The sequence below is a fragment of the Trypanosoma melophagium genome (genome assembly GCF_022059095.1).
Source record: "Trypanosoma melophagium isolate St. Kilda chromosome Unknown ctg27segment0, whole genome shotgun sequence".
NCBI classification, from domain to species: domain Eukaryota; phylum Euglenozoa; class Kinetoplastea; order Trypanosomatida; family Trypanosomatidae; genus Trypanosoma; species Trypanosoma melophagium.
The window spans coordinates 344,104-362,525 of NW_027125158.1; the positions used below are offsets into that span (position 1 = coordinate 344,104).

The 18,422-nt window shown below is 44.0% G+C and overlaps 10 protein-coding genes across 11 annotated transcripts; all 10 read left to right on the plus strand.

Moving 5' to 3' along the window:
• Positions 1-84: 84 nt before the first annotated feature.
• LSM04_002356 (Glycoside hydrolase family 47) lies at positions 85-1,872 on the plus strand (the record flags this gene model as incomplete). Its single annotated transcript, XM_067333493.1, has 1 exon — positions 85-1,872. The coding sequence occupies one exon, from the start codon at positions 85-87 to the stop codon at positions 1,870-1,872; it is 1,788 nt and encodes a 595-aa protein (XP_067190431.1).
• Positions 1,873-2,089: 217 nt separating this feature from the next.
• On the plus strand, positions 2,090-4,027 carry LSM04_009145 (the record flags this gene model as incomplete). 2 transcript variants are annotated; one of them, XM_067333494.1, is made up of 1 exon in its annotated part: positions 2,090-4,027. In XM_067333494.1, the coding sequence occupies one exon, from the start codon at positions 2,090-2,092 to the stop codon at positions 4,025-4,027; it is 1,938 nt and encodes a 645-aa protein (XP_067190584.1). The 2 variants fall into 2 exon arrangements, with proteins under 2 accessions (XP_067190584.1, XP_067190585.1); XM_067333495.1 differs by having other exon boundaries at positions 2,171-4,027.
• A 298-nt stretch (positions 4,028-4,325) lies between these two features.
• LSM04_007096 (Glycoside hydrolase family 47) lies at positions 4,326-6,085 on the plus strand (the record flags this gene model as incomplete). Its single annotated transcript, XM_067333496.1, has 2 exons — positions 4,326-4,650; positions 4,752-6,085. The coding sequence occupies 2 exons, from the start codon at positions 4,326-4,328 to the stop codon at positions 6,083-6,085; spliced, it is 1,659 nt and encodes a 552-aa protein (XP_067190536.1).
• Positions 6,086-6,440: 355 nt separating this feature from the next.
• On the plus strand, positions 6,441-7,910 carry LSM04_008161 (uncharacterized protein; the record flags this gene model as incomplete). Its single annotated transcript, XM_067333497.1, has 1 exon — positions 6,441-7,910. The coding sequence occupies one exon, from the start codon at positions 6,441-6,443 to the stop codon at positions 7,908-7,910; it is 1,470 nt and encodes a 489-aa protein (XP_067190567.1).
• An 807-nt stretch (positions 7,911-8,717) lies between these two features.
• Positions 8,718-10,451, plus strand: LSM04_001492 (uncharacterized protein; the record flags this gene model as incomplete). Its single annotated transcript, XM_067333498.1, has 1 exon — positions 8,718-10,451. One exon carries the CDS (start codon positions 8,718-8,720, stop codon positions 10,449-10,451), a length of 1,734 nt encoding a protein of 577 aa, XP_067190407.1.
• Positions 10,452-11,001: 550 nt separating this feature from the next.
• On the plus strand, positions 11,002-11,919 carry LSM04_007274 (Swiss Army Knife RNA repair protein; the record flags this gene model as incomplete). Its single annotated transcript, XM_067333499.1, has 1 exon — positions 11,002-11,919. The coding sequence occupies one exon, from the start codon at positions 11,002-11,004 to the stop codon at positions 11,917-11,919; it is 918 nt and encodes a 305-aa protein (XP_067190546.1).
• Positions 11,920-12,224: 305 nt separating this feature from the next.
• LSM04_009527 (Histidine triad (HIT) protein) lies at positions 12,225-13,535 on the plus strand (the record flags this gene model as incomplete). Its single annotated transcript, XM_067333500.1, has 1 exon — positions 12,225-13,535. The coding sequence occupies one exon, from the start codon at positions 12,225-12,227 to the stop codon at positions 13,533-13,535; it is 1,311 nt and encodes a 436-aa protein (XP_067190593.1).
• A 494-nt stretch (positions 13,536-14,029) lies between these two features.
• Positions 14,030-15,022, plus strand: LSM04_001027 (5-formyltetrahydrofolate cyclo-ligase; the record flags this gene model as incomplete). The annotated part of the gene is made up of 1 exon (XM_067333501.1): positions 14,030-15,022. One exon carries the CDS (start codon positions 14,030-14,032, stop codon positions 15,020-15,022), a length of 993 nt encoding a protein of 330 aa, XP_067190394.1.
• Positions 15,023-15,544: 522 nt separating this feature from the next.
• LSM04_000490 (uncharacterized protein) lies at positions 15,545-17,347 on the plus strand (the record flags this gene model as incomplete). The annotated part of the gene is made up of 1 exon (XM_067333502.1): positions 15,545-17,347. One exon carries the CDS (start codon positions 15,545-15,547, stop codon positions 17,345-17,347), a length of 1,803 nt encoding a protein of 600 aa, XP_067190374.1.
• A 370-nt stretch (positions 17,348-17,717) lies between these two features.
• Positions 17,718-18,185, plus strand: LSM04_001069 (uncharacterized protein; the record flags this gene model as incomplete). The annotated part of the gene is made up of 1 exon (XM_067333504.1): positions 17,718-18,185. One exon carries the CDS (start codon positions 17,718-17,720, stop codon positions 18,183-18,185), a length of 468 nt encoding a protein of 155 aa, XP_067190395.1.
• Positions 18,186-18,422: the final 237 nt, after the last annotated feature.

Genomic DNA, 18,422 nt, shown 5'->3' on the forward strand with positions numbered 1-18,422 from the left:
GTTTTTACCTGCGAAGGTATGTGTGTCTGTATGTCATTAGAAGAAAGGATGTGTACTGATGGTTTTTGCGTCCGTGGAAGGAGAATGCCGCATCCCACACGCATTTCCTTCATCTCTCCACTAGCGGTTGTTGTTGTTGCTGTAGTGGTGGTGCTAACTGCCGCTAGTGCTGTGCGCGGTGAACTGCCTGATGCCGCGGGTGTTGGTGGAAGTGCGTGGCGCAGTGCTGATGCTTTGCACCCCATTCAGGCTGAAATGCAGCCCTATGTGCGGGAGATGGTTTCCCACGCCTTTGACTCGTACATCAAGTACGCGTTCCCCAAGGATGAGCTGCGCTCTGTTAGTGGATCAGGCAAGAACACCATGGGTGGCTACGGGTGGACCCTCATCGACTCACTTGACACTCTGGCAGTCGCCGGGTTCCACACGGAGTTCCGTCGTTACGCGAGATGGGTGGAAGAAAATGTGAATTTCGACATTGATGTCTCGGTCTCGCTCTTTGAGACGACGATTCGAGCCCTGGGGGGACTGCTTTCAGCGCACTTCATGTATGAAGAGGGTGTGGTGGAGGTTGTTGCTGCGGAGCACAATTACAGGGGTGGGCTCCTGCGACTCGCCGTGGACCTGGGGAACCGGATGCTCCCGTGCTTCAACACAACTACGGGTATACCATATGGCTCCTTTAATCTTCGACACGGTGTGAGCCCAAAAGAGACAACGATTGCAAGTACTGCGGCAGCTGGTACTCTCTTGCTGGAAATGACTGTTCTGTCTGCAGTTGCAGGTGACGACAGATACATGCGCGCCGCCCGCCGTGCCTCTGAGTCTCTGTTTGCTGCTCGAGACTCGCACACTGATTTGATGGGAACTCACATCGACATTATAACTGGTCAGTGGACCAATACTGAATCCCATGTTAGCGGTGATATTGACAGTGCAATTGAGTACTTCATCAAGTCACACGTTATTTCAGGGGACCTGGGTGATTGGGAGCGTTTCGAGCGTTCGGTGCGTGCGGTCAATCGCCACATCCGGAAGGGTGGGATGCTAACAACGGTCAGCATGAGGGATGGGCGTTGGTTTAGGCCCTCACACGAGTCCTTGGCCTCATTCTTCCCAGGTAATCTGCTCCTTGGTGGTCATCATAAGGAGGCTGTGGAAAGCTGCTGGCCAATTCACAGCATCTTCAAGCACTTTGGGGGCCTGCCAGAGTCATTCTCTTTGGAGACTGGGCGTACGCGCGGAGGGGGTGAGGGGTATCCGCAGCGTCCTGAGCATGCGGAGTCTGTGTACATGCTGTATCGCGCGACTCGCGATCCTGCGTACCTCGTAATGGGAAGAGAGCTGGCGCTGGCAATTAATCTGCGCATGCGCACCCCGTATGGGTTCTCCTCGCTGCGCAACGTGAACCACCCCCACCACGATGGACTGCACGACGACTCAATGGAGAGCTTCATGGTGGCTGAGACAATAAAGTACCTGTACCTGCTGTTTGACGAGTGCAACGTGATACATGTTCAGGGAAGGGCTCCTGGTAGCATCCCGTCGTACTGTTCCACTGCACCGAGCCATGGTGGCGAGACGAGCCACGTGGGGTGGTTGTTCAATACGGAGGCGCATCTGTTCCCTAACACGGCCGAGTGGTGGGGACCGCTGCCTGCCGCCGATGGGGGGAGGCATGGGAAAATGACACCAGATGCACTACGTCGTAAACGACTGAGTGTCATTGACGAGATGCTTCGTGGTCTCGATGGCGCTACTGACGCAAATCATAGCGAGGATGCTGATGCAGATCTTTTCCCGCACCGTTCCTACTGTGCCAACCATGCGATAAACGATATGGAGCGAATCTCCAGATCCGTATTCCGATAGGATGTGTTTGTTGTTATGTTTACAACATATTTGATTCGTGGTCGAGGGTGCATAGGCCTTCTTTTTTAGAGTAGGGACTCCTCAGAGTGTTTTAACTGTGCGTAGCATGTGCGTCTTTTTTTATGTATGCATGACAACATTCTGTTTAATATTTTATGAGATGCTGTGTTCTTTTTGTCGTTGATTTGTTTTTACCTGCGAAGGTATGTGTGTCTGTATGTCATTAGAAGAAAGGATGTGTACTGATGGTTTTTGCGGCCGTGGAAGGAGAATGCCGCATCCCACACGCATTTCCTTCATGTCTCCACTAGCGGTTGTTGTTGTTGCTGTAGTGGTGGTGCTAACTGCCGCTAGTGCTGTGCGCGGTGAACTGCCTGATGCCGCGGGTGTTGGTGGAAGTGCGTGGCGCAGTGCTGATGCTTTGCACCCCATTCAGGCTGAAATGCAGCCCTATGTGCGGGAGATGGTTTCCCACGCCTTTGACTCGTACATCAAGTACGCGTTCCCCAAGGATGAGCTGCGCTCTGTTAGTGGATCAGGCAAGAACACCATGGGTGGCTACGGGTGGACCCTCATCGACTCACTTGACACTCTGGCAGTCGCCGGGTTCCACACGGAGTTCCGTCGTTACGCGAGATGGGTGGAAGAAAATGTGAATTTCGACATTGATGTCTCGGTCTCGCTCTTTGAGACGACGATTCGAGCCCTGGGGGGACTGCTTTCAGCGCACTTCATGTATGAAGAGGGTGTGGTGGAGGTTGTTGCTGCGGAGCACAATTACAGGGGTGGGCTCCTGCGACTCGCCGTGGACCTGGGGAACCGGATGCTCCCGTGCTTCAACACAACTACGGGTATACCATATGGCTCCTTTAATCTTCGACACGGTGTGAGCCCAAAAGAGACAACGATTGCAAGTACTGCGGCAGCTGGTACTCTCTTGCTGGAAATGACTGTTCTGTCTGCAGTTGCAGGTGACGACAGATACATGCGCGCCGCCCGCCGTGCCTCTGAGTCTCTGTTTGCTGCTCGAGACTCGCACACTGATTTGATGGGAACTCACATCGACATTATAACTGGTCAGTGGACCAATACTGAATCCCATGTTAGCGGTAATATTGACAGTGCAATTGAGTACTTCATCAAGTCACACGTTATTTCAGGGGACCTGGGTGATTGGGAGCGTTTCGAGCGTTCGGTGCGTGCGGTCAATCGCCACATCCGGAAGGGTGGGATGCTAACAACGGTCAGCATGAGGGATGGGCGTTGGTTTAGGCCCTCACACGAGTCCTTGGCCTCATTCTTCCCAGGTAATCTGCTCCTTGGTGGTCATCATAAGGAGGCTGTGGAAAGCTGCTGGCCAATTCACAGCATCTTCAAGCACTTTGGGGGCCTGCCAGAGTCATTCTCTTTGGAGACTGGGCGTACGCGCGGAGGGGGTGAGGGGTATCCGCAGCGTCCTGAGCATGCGGAGTCTGTGTACATGCTGTATCGCGCGACTCGCGATCCTGCGTACCTCGTAATGGGAAGAGAGCTGGCGCTGGCAATTAATCTGCGCATGCGCACCCCGTATGGGTTCTCCTCGCTGCGCAACGTGAACCACCCCCACCACGATGGACTGCACGACGACTCAATGGAGAGCTTCATGGTGGCTGAGACAATAAAGTACCTGTACCTGCTGTTTGACGAGTGCAACGTGATACATGTTCAGGGAAGGGCTCCTGGTAGCATCCCGTCGTACTGTTCCACTGCACCGAGCCATGGTGGCGAGACGAGCCACGTGGGGTGGTTGTTCAATACGGAGGCGCATCTGTTCCCTAACACGGCCGAGTGGTGGGGACCGATGTCGGAAACTGCTTTTTCCCTTTATAGCAATGGCGCTATTTTGTGGGGAACAGGTGGTGGGGTACCTGTGTTTTTCCCTGGAGATGATCGTATTGGTTGTGACTTGTCGAGTGAGGGGTACAACGTGGCTACCGCTATTGAACTTTATAACCAACGACTGAGTGTCATTGACGAGATGCTTCGTGGTCTCGATGGCGCTACTGACGCAAATCATAGCGAGGATGCTGATGCAGATCTTTTCCCGCACCGTTCCTACTGTGCCAACCATGCGATAAACGATATGGAGCGAATCTCCAGATCCGTATTCCGATAGGATGTGTTTGTTGTTATGTTTACAACATATTTGATTCGTGGTCGAGGGTGCATAGGCCTTCTTTTTTAGAGTAGGGACTCCTCAGAGTGTTTTAACTGTGCGTAGCGTGTGCGTCTTTTTTTATGTATGCATGACAACATTCTGTTTAATATTTTATGAGATGCTGTGTTCTTTTTGTCGTTGATTTGTTTTTACCTGCGAAGGTATGTGTGTCTGTATGTCATTAGAAGAAAGGATGTGTACTGATGGTTTTTGCGTCCGTGGAAGGAGAATGCCGCATCCCACACGCATTTCCTTCATGTCTCCACTAGCGGTTGTTGTTGTTGCTGTAGTGGTGGTGCTAACTGCCGCTAGTGCTGTGCGCGGTGAACTGCCTGATGCCGCGGGTGTTGGTGGAAGTGCGTGGCGCAGTGCTGATGCTTTGCACCCCATTCAGGCTGAAATGCAGCCCTATGTGCGGGAGATGGTTTCCCACGCCTTTGACTCGTACATCAAGTACGCGTTCCCCAAGGATGAGCTGCGCTCTGTTAGTGGATCAGGCAAGAACACCATGGGTGGCTACGGGTGGACCCTCATCGACTCACTTGACACTCTGGCAGTCGCCGGGTTCCACACGGAGTTCCGTCGTTACGCGAGATGGGTGGAAGAAAATGTGAATTTCGACATTGATGTCTCTGTCTCGCTCTTTGAGACGACGATTCGAGCCCTGGGGGACTGCTTTCAGCGCACTTCATGTATGAAGAGGGTGTGGTGGAGGTTGTTGCTGCGGAGCACAATTACAGGGGTGGGCTCCTGCGACTCGCCGTGGACCTGGGGAACCGGATGCTCCCGTGCTTCAACACAACTACGGGTATACCATATGGCTCCTTTAATCTTCGACACGGTGTGAGCCCAAAAGAGACAACGATTGCAAGTACTGCGGCAGCTGGTACTCTCTTGCTGGAAATGACTGTTCTGTCTGCAGTTGCAGGTGACGACAGATACATGCGCGCCGCCCGCCGTGCCTCTGAGTCTCTGTTTGCTGCTCGAGACTCGCACACTGATTTGATGGGAACTCACATCGACATTATAACTGGTCAGTGGACCAATACTGAATCCCATGTTAGCGGTAATATTGACAGTGCAATTGAGTACTTCATCAAGTCACACGTTATTTCAGGGGACCTGGGTGATTGGGAGCGTTTCGAGCGTTCGGTGCGTGCGGTCAATCGCCACATCCGGAAGGGTGGGATGCTAACAACGGTCAGCATGAGGGATGGGCGTTGGTTTAGGCCCTCACACGAGTCCTTGGCCTCATTCTTCCCAGGTAATCTGCTCCTTGGTGGTCATCATAAGGAGGCTGTGGAAAGCTGCTGGCCAATTCACAGCATCTTCAAGCACTTTGGGGGCCTGCCAGAGTCATTCTCTTTGGAGACTGGGCGTACGCGCGGAGGGGGTGAGGGGTATCCGCAGCGTCCTGAGCATGCGGAGTCTGTGTACATGCTGTATCGCGCGACTCGCGATCCTGCGTACCTCGTAATGGGAAGAGAGCTGGCGCTGGCAATTAATCTGCGCATGCGCACCCCGTATGGGTTCTCCTCGCTGCGCAACGTGAACCACCCCCACCACGATGGACTGCACGACGACTCAATGGAGAGCTTCATGGTGGCTGAGACAATAAAGTACCTGTACCTGCTGTTTGACGAGTGCAACGTGATACATGTTCAGGGAAGGGCTCCTGGTAGCATCCCGTCGTACCGTTCCACTGCACCGAGCCATGGTGGCGAGACGAGCCACGTGGGGTGGTTGTTCAATACGGAGGCGCATCCGTTCCCTAACACGGCCGAGTGGTGGGGACCGCTGCCTGCCGCCGATGGGGGGAGGCATGGGAAAATGACACCAGATGCACTACGTCGTAAACGACTGAGTGTCATTGACGAGATGCTTCGTGGTCTCGATGGCGCTACTGACGCAAATCATAGCGAGGATGCTGATGCAGATCTTTTCCCGCACCGTTCCTACTGTGCCAACCATGCGATAAACGATATGGAGCGAATCTCCAGATCCGTATTGCGGTGATTTAATGGATTTTGATGGTGTTATAATTTTTGCTGGCATATCATTTGGTTAATATTCTTTTTTGTTAAACTTTTTTTATATTCTTTGTTTCAAACCGTTCTTTGGATTTCTTTTTGTGTTTGTTTTTACTGCTAATATTTTTTCCCTGTGATGTTCCAAGGTGCATATTTCATTATATATATATATATATTTGTTATATAGTTTCGTGGATCCTATAGTTATTTACTTTTTAGAGTGCTTCACGTTTCTTTTTTTCTGAAAGAAGATTTGAGTCTTGTGTTGTTGACAGCAACGATATAAAACAAGAAAAAAACAAGTAGCGGAAAAAGGTTTAATAGGGACTTTTAGTGCTCATATGTTGTCACGGGCGTCTATTAACCCTTTCACGGGTGAAATTGACTCTCTTTCCACTATGCATGAAGTCATGAGGTTTATTCCATACAATAGACGTACTCTATGCGCTCTGCGTTGCGTCTCAAAGCCGTATCGTCGGGCTGTGCAGCATCCAAAAAGTCCTTGGGCAACACACGAAGAGATCATGATGTCTAAATACGGTCAATGCATCATTTTTAATGCCAAGGACGATGCCGAAGGGCGTTCAAACTTTGGTCTGTGCTCTGTTTCACCAATGGGACGTAAATTTAGAACATCTAGTGCGAATATGTTGAGCCGTTACCATCAACTTGTGGCTGATGGCCTCACTCGGCTTGTGTTGCACCACGCGCAGATTACTGTAGAGTTTTTTGATGCACTTAGCCCTCTCAAAAATTTAAAAATACTTGAGTTGGTAGCGTGTCGAGAAATTAAATCTATTGGAAATGCCAGTCGAGCGGTGAATTTGGAATCACTGGAGGTGGACCTTTGTCCGCTTGAACCTGATGGCGCTGCTGGTCTACTGCTACCAAAGTTGAAACGACTGAAATTGCACTCATGCTTTGATCTGTGTCATCTAAGTAGTATAGCGAAGGAGACAGCTGCCGCGCTGGAGGAAGTATACATAGAGAATTGTAACGTATATGACCCTACTGGGAAGAACTTTTTTGCAAATCTCACTCCCAAACTACGAATTCTTCATTTGCCTGGGAATCACATTGATACTGCACTCACGTCTATTCACGAAGTTGTTCGGGAACAGGGACTTACATCATTGCATTTACGTGAAACTCCTCTGCGGTTCGAGACACTTTGCGAGATAGCTCCGTCGATGCATGAGCGATTAGAGTTTCTTTCATTAGAGTCTTGTACTGAATTAGAAAGTTTTGAGCCTTTAGGGAGACTTCAGCAGCTACGGTTTCTGGATGTTTCAGGTTCATACCATGGAGAAGGTCTGCACTTTCTGACATCTTGCTCTAAATTGGAGTTATTTCGTATGGCTAACGCCCAAATAGATAATATTATGTTCCTTTCGTCATTGCAAGCCCTTCGTGTTCTAGATGCACCAAATTCTCTTCTTAGTGATACATCCTTGATGTTTCTCGAAAAACTTCCAATGCTTGATACAGTTGTATTAACAGGCTGTATTCTTATCACGGATGTGAATGTATTGTGGACATGTCCACGAATTCGACGTATTTTCTGTACTCAAACAGGGGTTACAAATGAAGGGATATCACTTTTAACTGAATGTGCTCAGTTAGAAGAACTTGACCTCAAGTTAACAGCAGTCACTGATGTAAATTTCCTCGTTGCTTGTCCTTCACTAAAATATATAAACGTTTGTAGTGCAGTAAGTAGCTCTGAAGGAGTTCAGGCACTTTTGAATAAAAAAGGCCTTGAAGTGATTTGTGACTCGTTTGATACTAGAAATGACTTTGGTGATATGTAAGAAGAAAAATAAATGCAGGAAAAAACTCCTCCATTCTTTGAAAGATGAAGCAACAACAACAACAAAGAAAACACAGAGGAAGGACATTGATGAGAGCCTCAATGGTTTTCTATATATATATATATATATATATATTACTACACGCTGAGCCCCCAAATAGAAAAAAAAAACACACCTGTTTATATGACGTTTCAAGTGAGTCAACCACGGGGCGTGTAGCTCAGTGGTAGAGCGTCCGTTTCGCATACGGAAGGCCTAGGGTTCGATCCCCTACTCGTCCACTTTTCTCATATCAATATCATCCACAATTCCCCCAAGAAAGAATCGCCAGTACACATTCCTTTTCTTTTTTTTTGCTTTTTTATTTTATTTTAAAAGAAAAATATGTGACATTGTTTGCTTGTTTGAGAGATTCTTCCTTTTCTTCGACCCCGCCTTGGCTAGTGTTTTTTTCCTCCTTTTTTTTTTCTCGTAGTGCGACGAGGTAACGTTTTGTATTCGACATGAGCAACGATGCGAGGTAGAAAAAGAAAGAAAAAACTAAAATGCTTTGGTGAGGAGATTGGAGCAGAATTCCTCTAAAGCAAAAAAAGAACAATAAAGAGAGGAAAAAAAAACAATAGAATTTATACGTTTGCCTATTGTCTATACACTTACCTAAACCTTTTTAAAAAATTATTTTCTACTTTGGTACTCGTTATGTTTCTCGAAAAATTTTTTCTTTTTAATTCTACTAAAGAAAAGTTTTGAGTAAATTTCTAGATGGTGGAATACGTTGCGAAAACTGGAAAAGAGAAAAACTAACTAATGGAAAAAGATAAAACCTCAACGAATGAATGTTTATCAGACGATAAAACACAGCTTTCATGTAAGAGCGTGCGCGATGACCATGTTCAACTGGCTGATATAGTTAAATCATTTCACTCTCATCTTCAGCGACGAATGGCGTTTGAAAGAGGTGATATGTCGAATCAACAGGAAGATGAGGAGGAACGATGGTCTCGTCTCATGAGGGAAGAAGGCGAACGAATGAAGGTTTACGCAACCGCGATGCATGATATGGCTACCAAATACTGGGATTCTCACCAGGATGAAAAAGAAGACGAACTCGATTTGCCTAATACTACTACCACTAATAATAATAATAATAATAATAATAATAATAATAATAATAATAATAATAATAATAATAATAATAATACTTTCACCTCATCCACTGCTGCTGCTGATGCCACTATTACTTCTACTAGTATTCTTGGTTCTGTTTCAGCGAAACGCCAACGTACAGAAAAAACAAAATGCTCAGTTCAGCAAAGATCTTATGGGTTAGAGAGATCTCAGTACAATGATCGTATCGGGTATTCATTGCAATGTGTAGCAGACTATTACCTTGGTTTGTGTCAGCCTGTTTTGCAAACTACAGAGGAAGAGAGGCCTCAAGAAGGTAATAATAGTCCCGCTGATGGAGATGATTTATCTCTCAAGGATGTTGACAAGGGATCTTATTTATTAGGAAAAAATATCAGAATATTTGAACGAATTCCTCGTATAGCTACTGTTGCGGTTAAAGCATGGCGTAGGGCCTATTATGCAACACACGCCCGTCAGGCGATTGCATGTGAGGTTGAGTCCGCAGCCTACCAAGTACTCTGTAACTGGGGGAAATCGTTTTGGGAAGAATCTCCCATAGAAGTATCATCAGATTTTTTATATCAACGGAGTACTTTAACAAGATGCGATCATAATGGTTTAAGAGGGTTGGCTGCAACACAGGCAGCTAATTATATGTTAATGACACGTGATGAAGTTCAGCGTCGCTACCAGAGATCTATGGATACATCACTGGAATCATCACTATCAATATCACCACCATCACTGCAGGTACTTGACGTTGGCTCATGTTATGGTCCCTTTAAAGGAAAAACTATAACGAACGAAGTTCTTCGAGTACCACTAACAGTAATAGCTCTAGACCTTTGTCCATATGAATCGAGTGATGTTATTCAAGCAGATTGGCTTGCTGTTGAATTTTATGATCTTGTTAAGGAAGAATGCAATGACTCCAGTAGTACCGAAACTGATCAAAATACAAAAAGGGAGAACCCATTGAAGCTCTTTAAAATAAAAGAGGAGATGAATGAAAAGAACTCTTTACCTACACGTTGTCTATTTTTGGCTCGTGGTCAATATGATGCTGTTTTTTTTTGTCTGATGCTTTCTTTTCTTCCTCATCCTCGTTTACGATACCGTGCTTGCCTTCATGCTCACCTAGCGCTTAAGGAAGGAGGGTTACTCGTTATTGTAAGCACTCGTACTCAAGGTGCACGACGTAGTTCTTGGATTGATGATTGGATTACATGCATTGAAGGAATCGGATTTAAACGTGTACATAAAAACATTATGGAACAAATTGTGGGATTAAGTTTTAGAAAGGAAGCAACAACAGCTAGTGAAGGATCAGCATCCGTGTGGTTAGAAAGTATGATGAGTCGCCCTGAAGCAGAGAGAGGCTTACGCATCGTTGGCGATGACTATAGCTGACATGGTGGTGATGGGGGGAGTATGTGGTAATTTTCATTAACTTATTAATAAATTGATATTATACTTTTAGGATGTTTTTTGTTTTCTCTTTCTTTCTTTCTTTCTCTCATAAGATGAAGGGAAAAAAAAAGAAAGAAAGGAAGAAAGAGATTGTACAATACACTATAAGATATTCGTGGGATTTGCAGCTGTGAATATTCGGCTTGTTCCTGCGGCTGCATTTCTTTTTTCTTTTTCTCTTGAAACAGTCTTGTTCACAGGGTCCACTTTAGTTTTGCCGTTTTTTTTCTTCTTTCTAAATGTGACAATCCATTACTGTGGCGCCTTGAACTTCTTTATACGTTTGTTACTGCTTCTTTCTTTCTCTTCTTTTTGTTTTCTCTTCCACTCTTGCAAACTAGTAGCTTTGTTCTTCCTTTATCACGTATTCCTCCGTACGTTAAAGGGAGAACAAAACGAAACGAAAAAAAAAGCAAAAAAAAAAAACAAAAACAAAAACAAAAAGGGACACTTCCAACACTTAAGTACCTATACACGCTTAATCACAGCAATGGAGTTACATGTATTTGATTTTGATGGCACTATCTTTAACTCCCCATCCCCTTCTTCACGCATAAAGGAAACACACGGTCCCGCTGTTTACTCCAAACTCATGCGACCCCTGCAGGATGGTGGATTCGGCTGGTTTCAAAGCCTCACCACACTCTCCCCCCCGGCAGTCCCCCAACAGCCATCACTGGAGGAGTGGTATGTGGCTCCAGTGATTCAGCGACTGCGGGAGTTGGAGCAGCGAAAAAAAGAGTCCGCGGCTACAGGAATGCCGGAGATGGTGAAGGTGTGTTTGTTAACGGGAAGAGATGAGGCGTTTCGTCAGCGCATTGAGGAATTGCTGGCCCACGCAGGACTACGTGGTATGATGACGTCTGTCTTGCTAAAACCACATCAAACCTACGGTACGGTGCGGTTTAAGTTGGAAGCGTTGTATGCACTTATTGCCGAACACCGTCCTGAACATGTATTTTACTATGAAGACAGGGAAGAACAGGGTCTTAAACTCTTGGCGGGGATCCGGCTTCTCACCCGGGTACTTCACCCAGGTAAACCGGATGATTTCGTTCTTAATGCCGTTGTCCTGGAGAGTGATGGTGAGCTGCGTCCACATACTGTAAATAAAGGGAATTCACCTGGAGTGGGTCTTGATCCATGTAATGCGGCATTACGTTGGTGGGAAGAAACACGAAAGCGTGCTGCACCACATCCAGTATCAAGCATTGTGCCATTTTATTTTAAGGTATTGTTTATTGACCCAGTACTAAGCTCACGAAGTGAAAGTATCCTATCAGCAAAGGAGGAGAACGCTCTGGTTTCTCAGTTGAAATACGAAAGAGATTCGTACACTAGGAGTAATCCTCCTGTTTCACGTCCACAGAGAAGTGCTTTGGGAAGCGGCCGCTTTAGAACCCGGTAGTAAAGTATATTCCTTTTATGTTATGAGTCGTGTCAACTATAAAGTTTGGTAGGCAAACACTGATTTTATCTTTTTTTTTCCAAGAATAAGCTATAATCTCTCTTTCTTTCTCTCTCTCTCTCTATGTATATATTTCTTGTTGTACATTCTCTTTTATTCTACTAAATATCATTCTTTGCCTTTTTTTTGTTTTTCTTTTTTAGCTATTATTTCTATTTGTTTTCACTCGTTACATTTTATTATTATTATTGTTATTATTATTATTATTATTATTATTATTATTATTATTACTTCGACCTGAAAAGATGCGGAGTGCGCATTTACCACCACATTTAGCACTCCGTGGTGGATCCTGCAGACATTGGATAGTCACAGCTACGAACCGAAGCGAAAGTTATCATTTCTTTTGCGCATCCCATCAACAAAACTCAGAGAGTAATCTTTCTTCTTCTCTTTGTTCTTCTTCTGCGACCGCTACTCTTCGCTTTCGTATCGATCATTTATTACCAAAAGATTGGAGTGAACTTTTACGTCAATGTCGTTCTCTTACCTCATCATGTCAAAGTTTCACGTACTCCTCCCCTGGTGACATGGCTGTTATGGTTGAGAATGTGAATAGCACTTCATCCCCAACACAACGACCATCCGTACTGAATACCGCTTTTATGCATATCGTTGAAAGAGAAAGTGGCGATTTTGAGCCAAATAACATGATATATCACGAACTTCAACAGAACTACATTGTTTCTTCCCTTGGTAATAAAACAGTGGATGGGCAAACGTTAGAGTTTTCTGCATGGCTGCAGCAGCTACAGGAAGGAGACAATGAAGGTGTTGTTTCTCACCAAAATGAGAAGAATGCTAATACCGATCCACTAGCACATGATACACGTGCTTTAGAAGAAGGAAAGGCGAATCAGCGAGTGTGCGCTGCGGATTTCTCCCATACTTGCAGTGAGGACAAATCCGATAGTGTTGAAAAGCCTACTTTTACCTTTTTTCCCCACCGTGTTATTATCTCCGATTGTATTCCCCACTGCTCCAAACACTTTGTTGTGATGGTGAACCACAAACCCATTGTACCTGGTCACTTAATGGTTGTCCCTATCCGTTGTGTGGGAACTATTAACGCATTATCAGAAGAAGAGTTAAAAGATTGGGGTTTAGTGATGTATCAAACGATACAAGTTTTAAAACGATTAGCCGCCAAGAGCAAGAACAAACATACAAATGATAACCACAATAATAATAATAATAATAATAATAATAATAATAATAATAATAATAATAATAATAATAATAATAATAATAATAATAATAATAACCAGGATACATATTCTGATGCGTTACCCCATGTTGCTGGTATGGAGGGTGGATTTGTTGTTGCTATTCAACAAGGTGTACTTGCTGGACAAACCGTACCACATCTCCACACACACATAATGCCATTCGATCCACGTGGGAAACTGGCAGGGGAGCCGGAGAATGATGAAGTACAACAGCGGCGTTTACCCCACACTGGAGAGCAAATGCGGGAGGAAACAGAAATGCTGAGACCATACTTTGAGTTTGTGGAAGCCGCAGAAGCAAGTAGTGAAAAAAGAGTCTACGATTAGTCCAGCAAAGAAATGAGGAGATAAGAAGAAGGAAATGAAGAAAGAAAAGGACGACGACGTCATTCATTACTGACAAAAATGTATGGCTCTTTTTTGTTTCTCTGTTTCCCTTTCTGGATCTATCTCTTTTTTTTTGCGGTTTTTTTAAATTAATTTTTACTCTCTTCACAATATTACCCTTTTTCTATTTCTTCTTTTCTTTTTCCGTAAGTTTTATTTTATTTTGTGTGATTTTTACTTTTGCATTCTTCCTATTCTTTTCCCCCCTCTCTTCCCTTCTTTCTTGCACTCATATATTCTAAACTGTATAGTCTACGCTGTGCGTGCTAGAGAGAGAGAGAGAGGTACAGATAGGAAAGGAAAGGTATCCGCATATTATCATCATTATCATCACCACCGCTGGCAGTGATAGAAACAACAATAATAGACAATAATAAACAATAATAATAAAAAGGAAATAAACAAGGATAAAAGTCATAATACTATATATTGGGATGAAGAGTCTTAGAGAGGTCAAAACACAACTGCGTCGCACACACCTTCGATTGCTGCGTGAGATGGCGAAGAATAATCCATCATCTCTCTCTACAGAGTCAGTTCAGCTATGTTCGCTATTGTATGATCAGATCTACGCATTACGATCCTCACGTGGAAGAAACACATATCTTCTTCTTTGTGCCTATCTTCCTATATACTATGAAATTGATCTATTACCACTTCTGCGACGTATATGGGATGAACAACGAGAAGAAGAGCAACAACAACAACAAAATATAGCACCAGTAAAGGTATTTGTACCGTTTGTACTTTCGCCACCGATGGACTTAGATAATAACAACAATAATGATATAGAGAAGCCTTTTCCACTATATTGGCAACCAATGGAAACGGCCGCAGAACGACTTGGGAGTGCTATGCTTTTTGTACAAGTATTTAGTGAAGAAGATATATTGACATATTTTGAGCATCGTGGCCGATACAAGTTATTGGAACCTAAAGAAGAAATAATGAATCGTTTTTTTCTCAATGATTCTTTTTCAAATAACTGTAACACCGACCTTACTCCTACACGCCATTGTATCGCATGTGATGATTGGAATTACTTGTTTCCAAAATGTGTAAAACCTGCAGAGTGTATTGATATACAAAGACCTTCCTATAACACGGATAATTTCACATCCATGCTAGTACTAACTCCAGGAGTGTTATTTGATCACTCTGGTAGACGTCTTGGAAAGGGTGGTGGTTATTATGATCGATTCCTCTGTTTTAATGCTTCTAGTGCTTCCACAGCCAAAAAGAGTGTGGAAATGCTAGCATGGGGTGTTTGCAGAGAAACGCAGTTTGTTTCTCCGGGTAAGACCGATATTCCTTTTTCTGTAGATGATCCACCAGGAGATAGTGTAGTGGACTTTAGGATGGATGGTGTAATCACTTCCGCCGGATTTGTGGATTGCAGAGGAAATAAAAATGGATATAAAAAGTAAGTAATATTGAAAGTCGAGTGAATTTTTACAGGTAAAAGAGAATATTCACTGACATCCTAAAATTTGACTTTCTCAGTATCTGTAACTCTTATATGTTAAATGGCAAATGGTGTATGGTATATTTTTTAAGAATATTTGCCCTCAAATAATGATTGTTATCGTTTTTTCTTCTTTTTCTTCTTCCGTTTCCTTATTGGTTTTTGATACTTACATCCCTTTTATTTACAGTTATAATTCAATTAATATAGCACATGCACAAGTATATTTATTGTAGGAGTATTGTATGTCTATGTTACGCATATGTGTAACCATTGTTTCTATATCTCTCTCTTTCTCTCTCTATCTGTTTCTGTCTATTTCCCATTTAAACATATATATATATATATATATAATACTATTTTTTTTCATTAGGGTTAGAACAAAGGGTGACTCCCGTGTGTAGTGTGGGTTCTCTACGAGGAAAAAGAAAACAAAAAAAAAAGGGAAAAAGAAATCTATCACGTCAACTAACCGCAAGCAAAAATGCCCGTAAGCCCACAGTACCGTCGCTTTCAACAGCTCTATTATTTGGAGTCTAGTGAGCGAGATGCGGGGGTCTCACATTTGTGGCATGCCCAACGACTCGCCGAAGAACGTTTACGTACGGGTAAAGGCATTACAGATGCCCCTAATGTAGATTTCCGGCACCCGGAGTTAATGGACACACAACAGGCAAAGGCGAGTGCACTTATGACGCGTCTGCAACGCCGTGTATTAGATGAGGAGCAGCGAATTGTGAAGGGAAACACCAATTTGTATGAAAATCTCATTATGGCAACGGATACGGCGCGGCGTGAGCGTCGTGGGATGAATAATGTACCAACAACAAATGAATTGCAGTTGTGGTATCGCAGAGATGAACACATGTTGGCCCGTCAACGTGATCGGGCAATACAAGAAGCAGACAAACAGCGGGAAAATCGTTTTATCTTACAACATCTTATTAGCACGCAGCCAGCAGTGACGCCAGCCAAACAACTTGATCATTGGTATAAGCATGAACATAAGAAGCGACTCCAGCAATTAAGTCGCTTTAAGCGGCGGGAACCATTTGCCGGCGGTAACATACTTCGAAAGGAGTGTAAACTGAAATTAAATGTGGATAACTTGGATGCAACAGATCGTCGAACTATGGCCCAACCACCACCATTGTGGCAGCAACACAAAGTACCTTCCACTGTTACCACACTTGAGTCAGGTCCGGTAATTCCCTCATTACAGGAGGCATCCCAGCGGTATATTGAGGGGAACCGCACACTAGATTTCACCTACAAATTCGGTCAAACATCCACTCCCCCACAACGAGGGAAGAAACCGGAGTGGAAGACGATCTCTGCATTGGATACGGTTCTCATAAACTACGCAAACGATATGATGTTGGCACGGGGTGGGGAAATGCCAGTGGTACAACGGGATGAGGAAAACGGCGTCACGCGTCTATGGCGTGAAGGTGTGGAGAAGAAATATAATGCAAGTGAGAAAGCAAAACACGCAACGCAGCGCTGGGATGCCGCCGCCGCCGCCTCAACGTTTAATGCCGCTGACAGTAAAGAAATGAAAAGTACAACTGTGCGATGGGAGGCGAATCGGTGGAAATCGCGAACTAGTGTCTTGACACTATTGCGGGATAAACACCGGTCAAATTCTCTCGGCAGTCGCTCGCTGGGTACAGGCAGTGATAATTGGGATGTCAAAAGTATACGGAGTGTGACACAGAGCGGGGCGACGCGATTACCAACTTCAGTGATTATCAGAGAACCGGATAGTGAGAACACCTCACCGAGTTTGAGGAATACAGAATCCATTCTATTATCACCAGATGACACGCATCGATACCGACAATCCCCTCATGACGAACGCAAGGGGTACGGTAAAGTTGATCAGGAGAAAAGCGTTAAATCATACAAGACTTTTTCCGATGATCCCAGAGTGGATAGTGGCGTGTTAAAGGATAGCGTTGAATCACACCATATACCCACTGCTGATCCCAGAATGGATAGTAGTGTGTTAAAGGATAGCGTTGAATCACACAATTCCTTTTATGATGATAGAAAGGAATATGAGGCGTATGCAGCTCTTGTCCAAACACGGGAAACACGTGCTGGTGGCGGGAAACCGTCCCGCGTACAATCCAATGATGTTAATACTTGCGAAACCTCTCTACCTGATGAACGGCCTCATGTAGTAGATGATGTGAATGGCCAAAAACAATTGAGTGGCTGCCGCTCTTTGGTAGATTGGACTAATGAATTGCGGCGTTCCAATGCCCCATTTGCCCCATACTAAAAACAAAAAAACAAAAACAAACAAGGAAAGAAAATGATGAAGTATGCGGAAATGGTGGAAATATGTTTTTTTTTGTCGTAATCTTTGCTGATATCATTTGAGATTGCTTTCTGTAGTTAACAGCAAAAAAGAGTCACACCCACATGCCCTTTTACGGGTCTACAAACCGAAAAAAAAAAAAATGGAAAGAAAAAGTATGTACACGAAGCAAGTTATTTTTTTTTTTTCGTTTTTCGTTTTCTTGTATTCTATGGCAAACACACTATTGAGTCATTTCTACCTTTCTTTCTCATTATTGATGTTTTTTCTTTTTTTTTTCTCTTTATATTATTATTATTATTATTATTATTATTATTATTATTATTAATTAATGCATTCGTTAGTCCATGGTGCTTCTCCTTCCAGCGGTGATTCCCACGCTGAGCTGCTGTATCTCCAACAGTGTCTCTCGCATCTCAGTAATATTACCAAAACATGTCTTGAGCAAATTCAGATCACCGCTGAAAGTGCGCTGAAGAGTCCACCCACAGATGAGAGACTGCCAGTGTGGTCTAATGGCTTACACACAACACTTCATAGATTGATTGAACTTGTGGAGCGGGTGCAGAGAGATGTGCGGATGGTCAGCACTTTATCATCATCGTCATCATTACCATTAGAATCCGTAAAATCAACAGTATTGCCCCAAACTCTTGGAGAGTCATCTGGGAAGGGAATTGCCCAAGTGCCTTACTCCTTTCTGAATAATAATAATAATAATAATAATAATAATAATAATAATAATAATAATAATAATAATAATAATAATAATAATAATGAGGAGGAGAAGGACGATTAAATAGAGAAGAAGAAAAGAAAAAAAAATAGTGAAGCAAACGGATAAAATAATTTTGAAAAGGCAGTACCATGGGCTCTAGTTTAGTTGGACCACACTGAAGAAGTTTTGGCTGGGACTAATCATTATAAAAAAAAAAAGACAAAATAAAATGCAGAGGAATACAGACCCACACTCCGAAAGCTGTTGATTTTTAATTTAATTGTACTGTATGAAAGTGAACAGGATAAATAAGGGAAA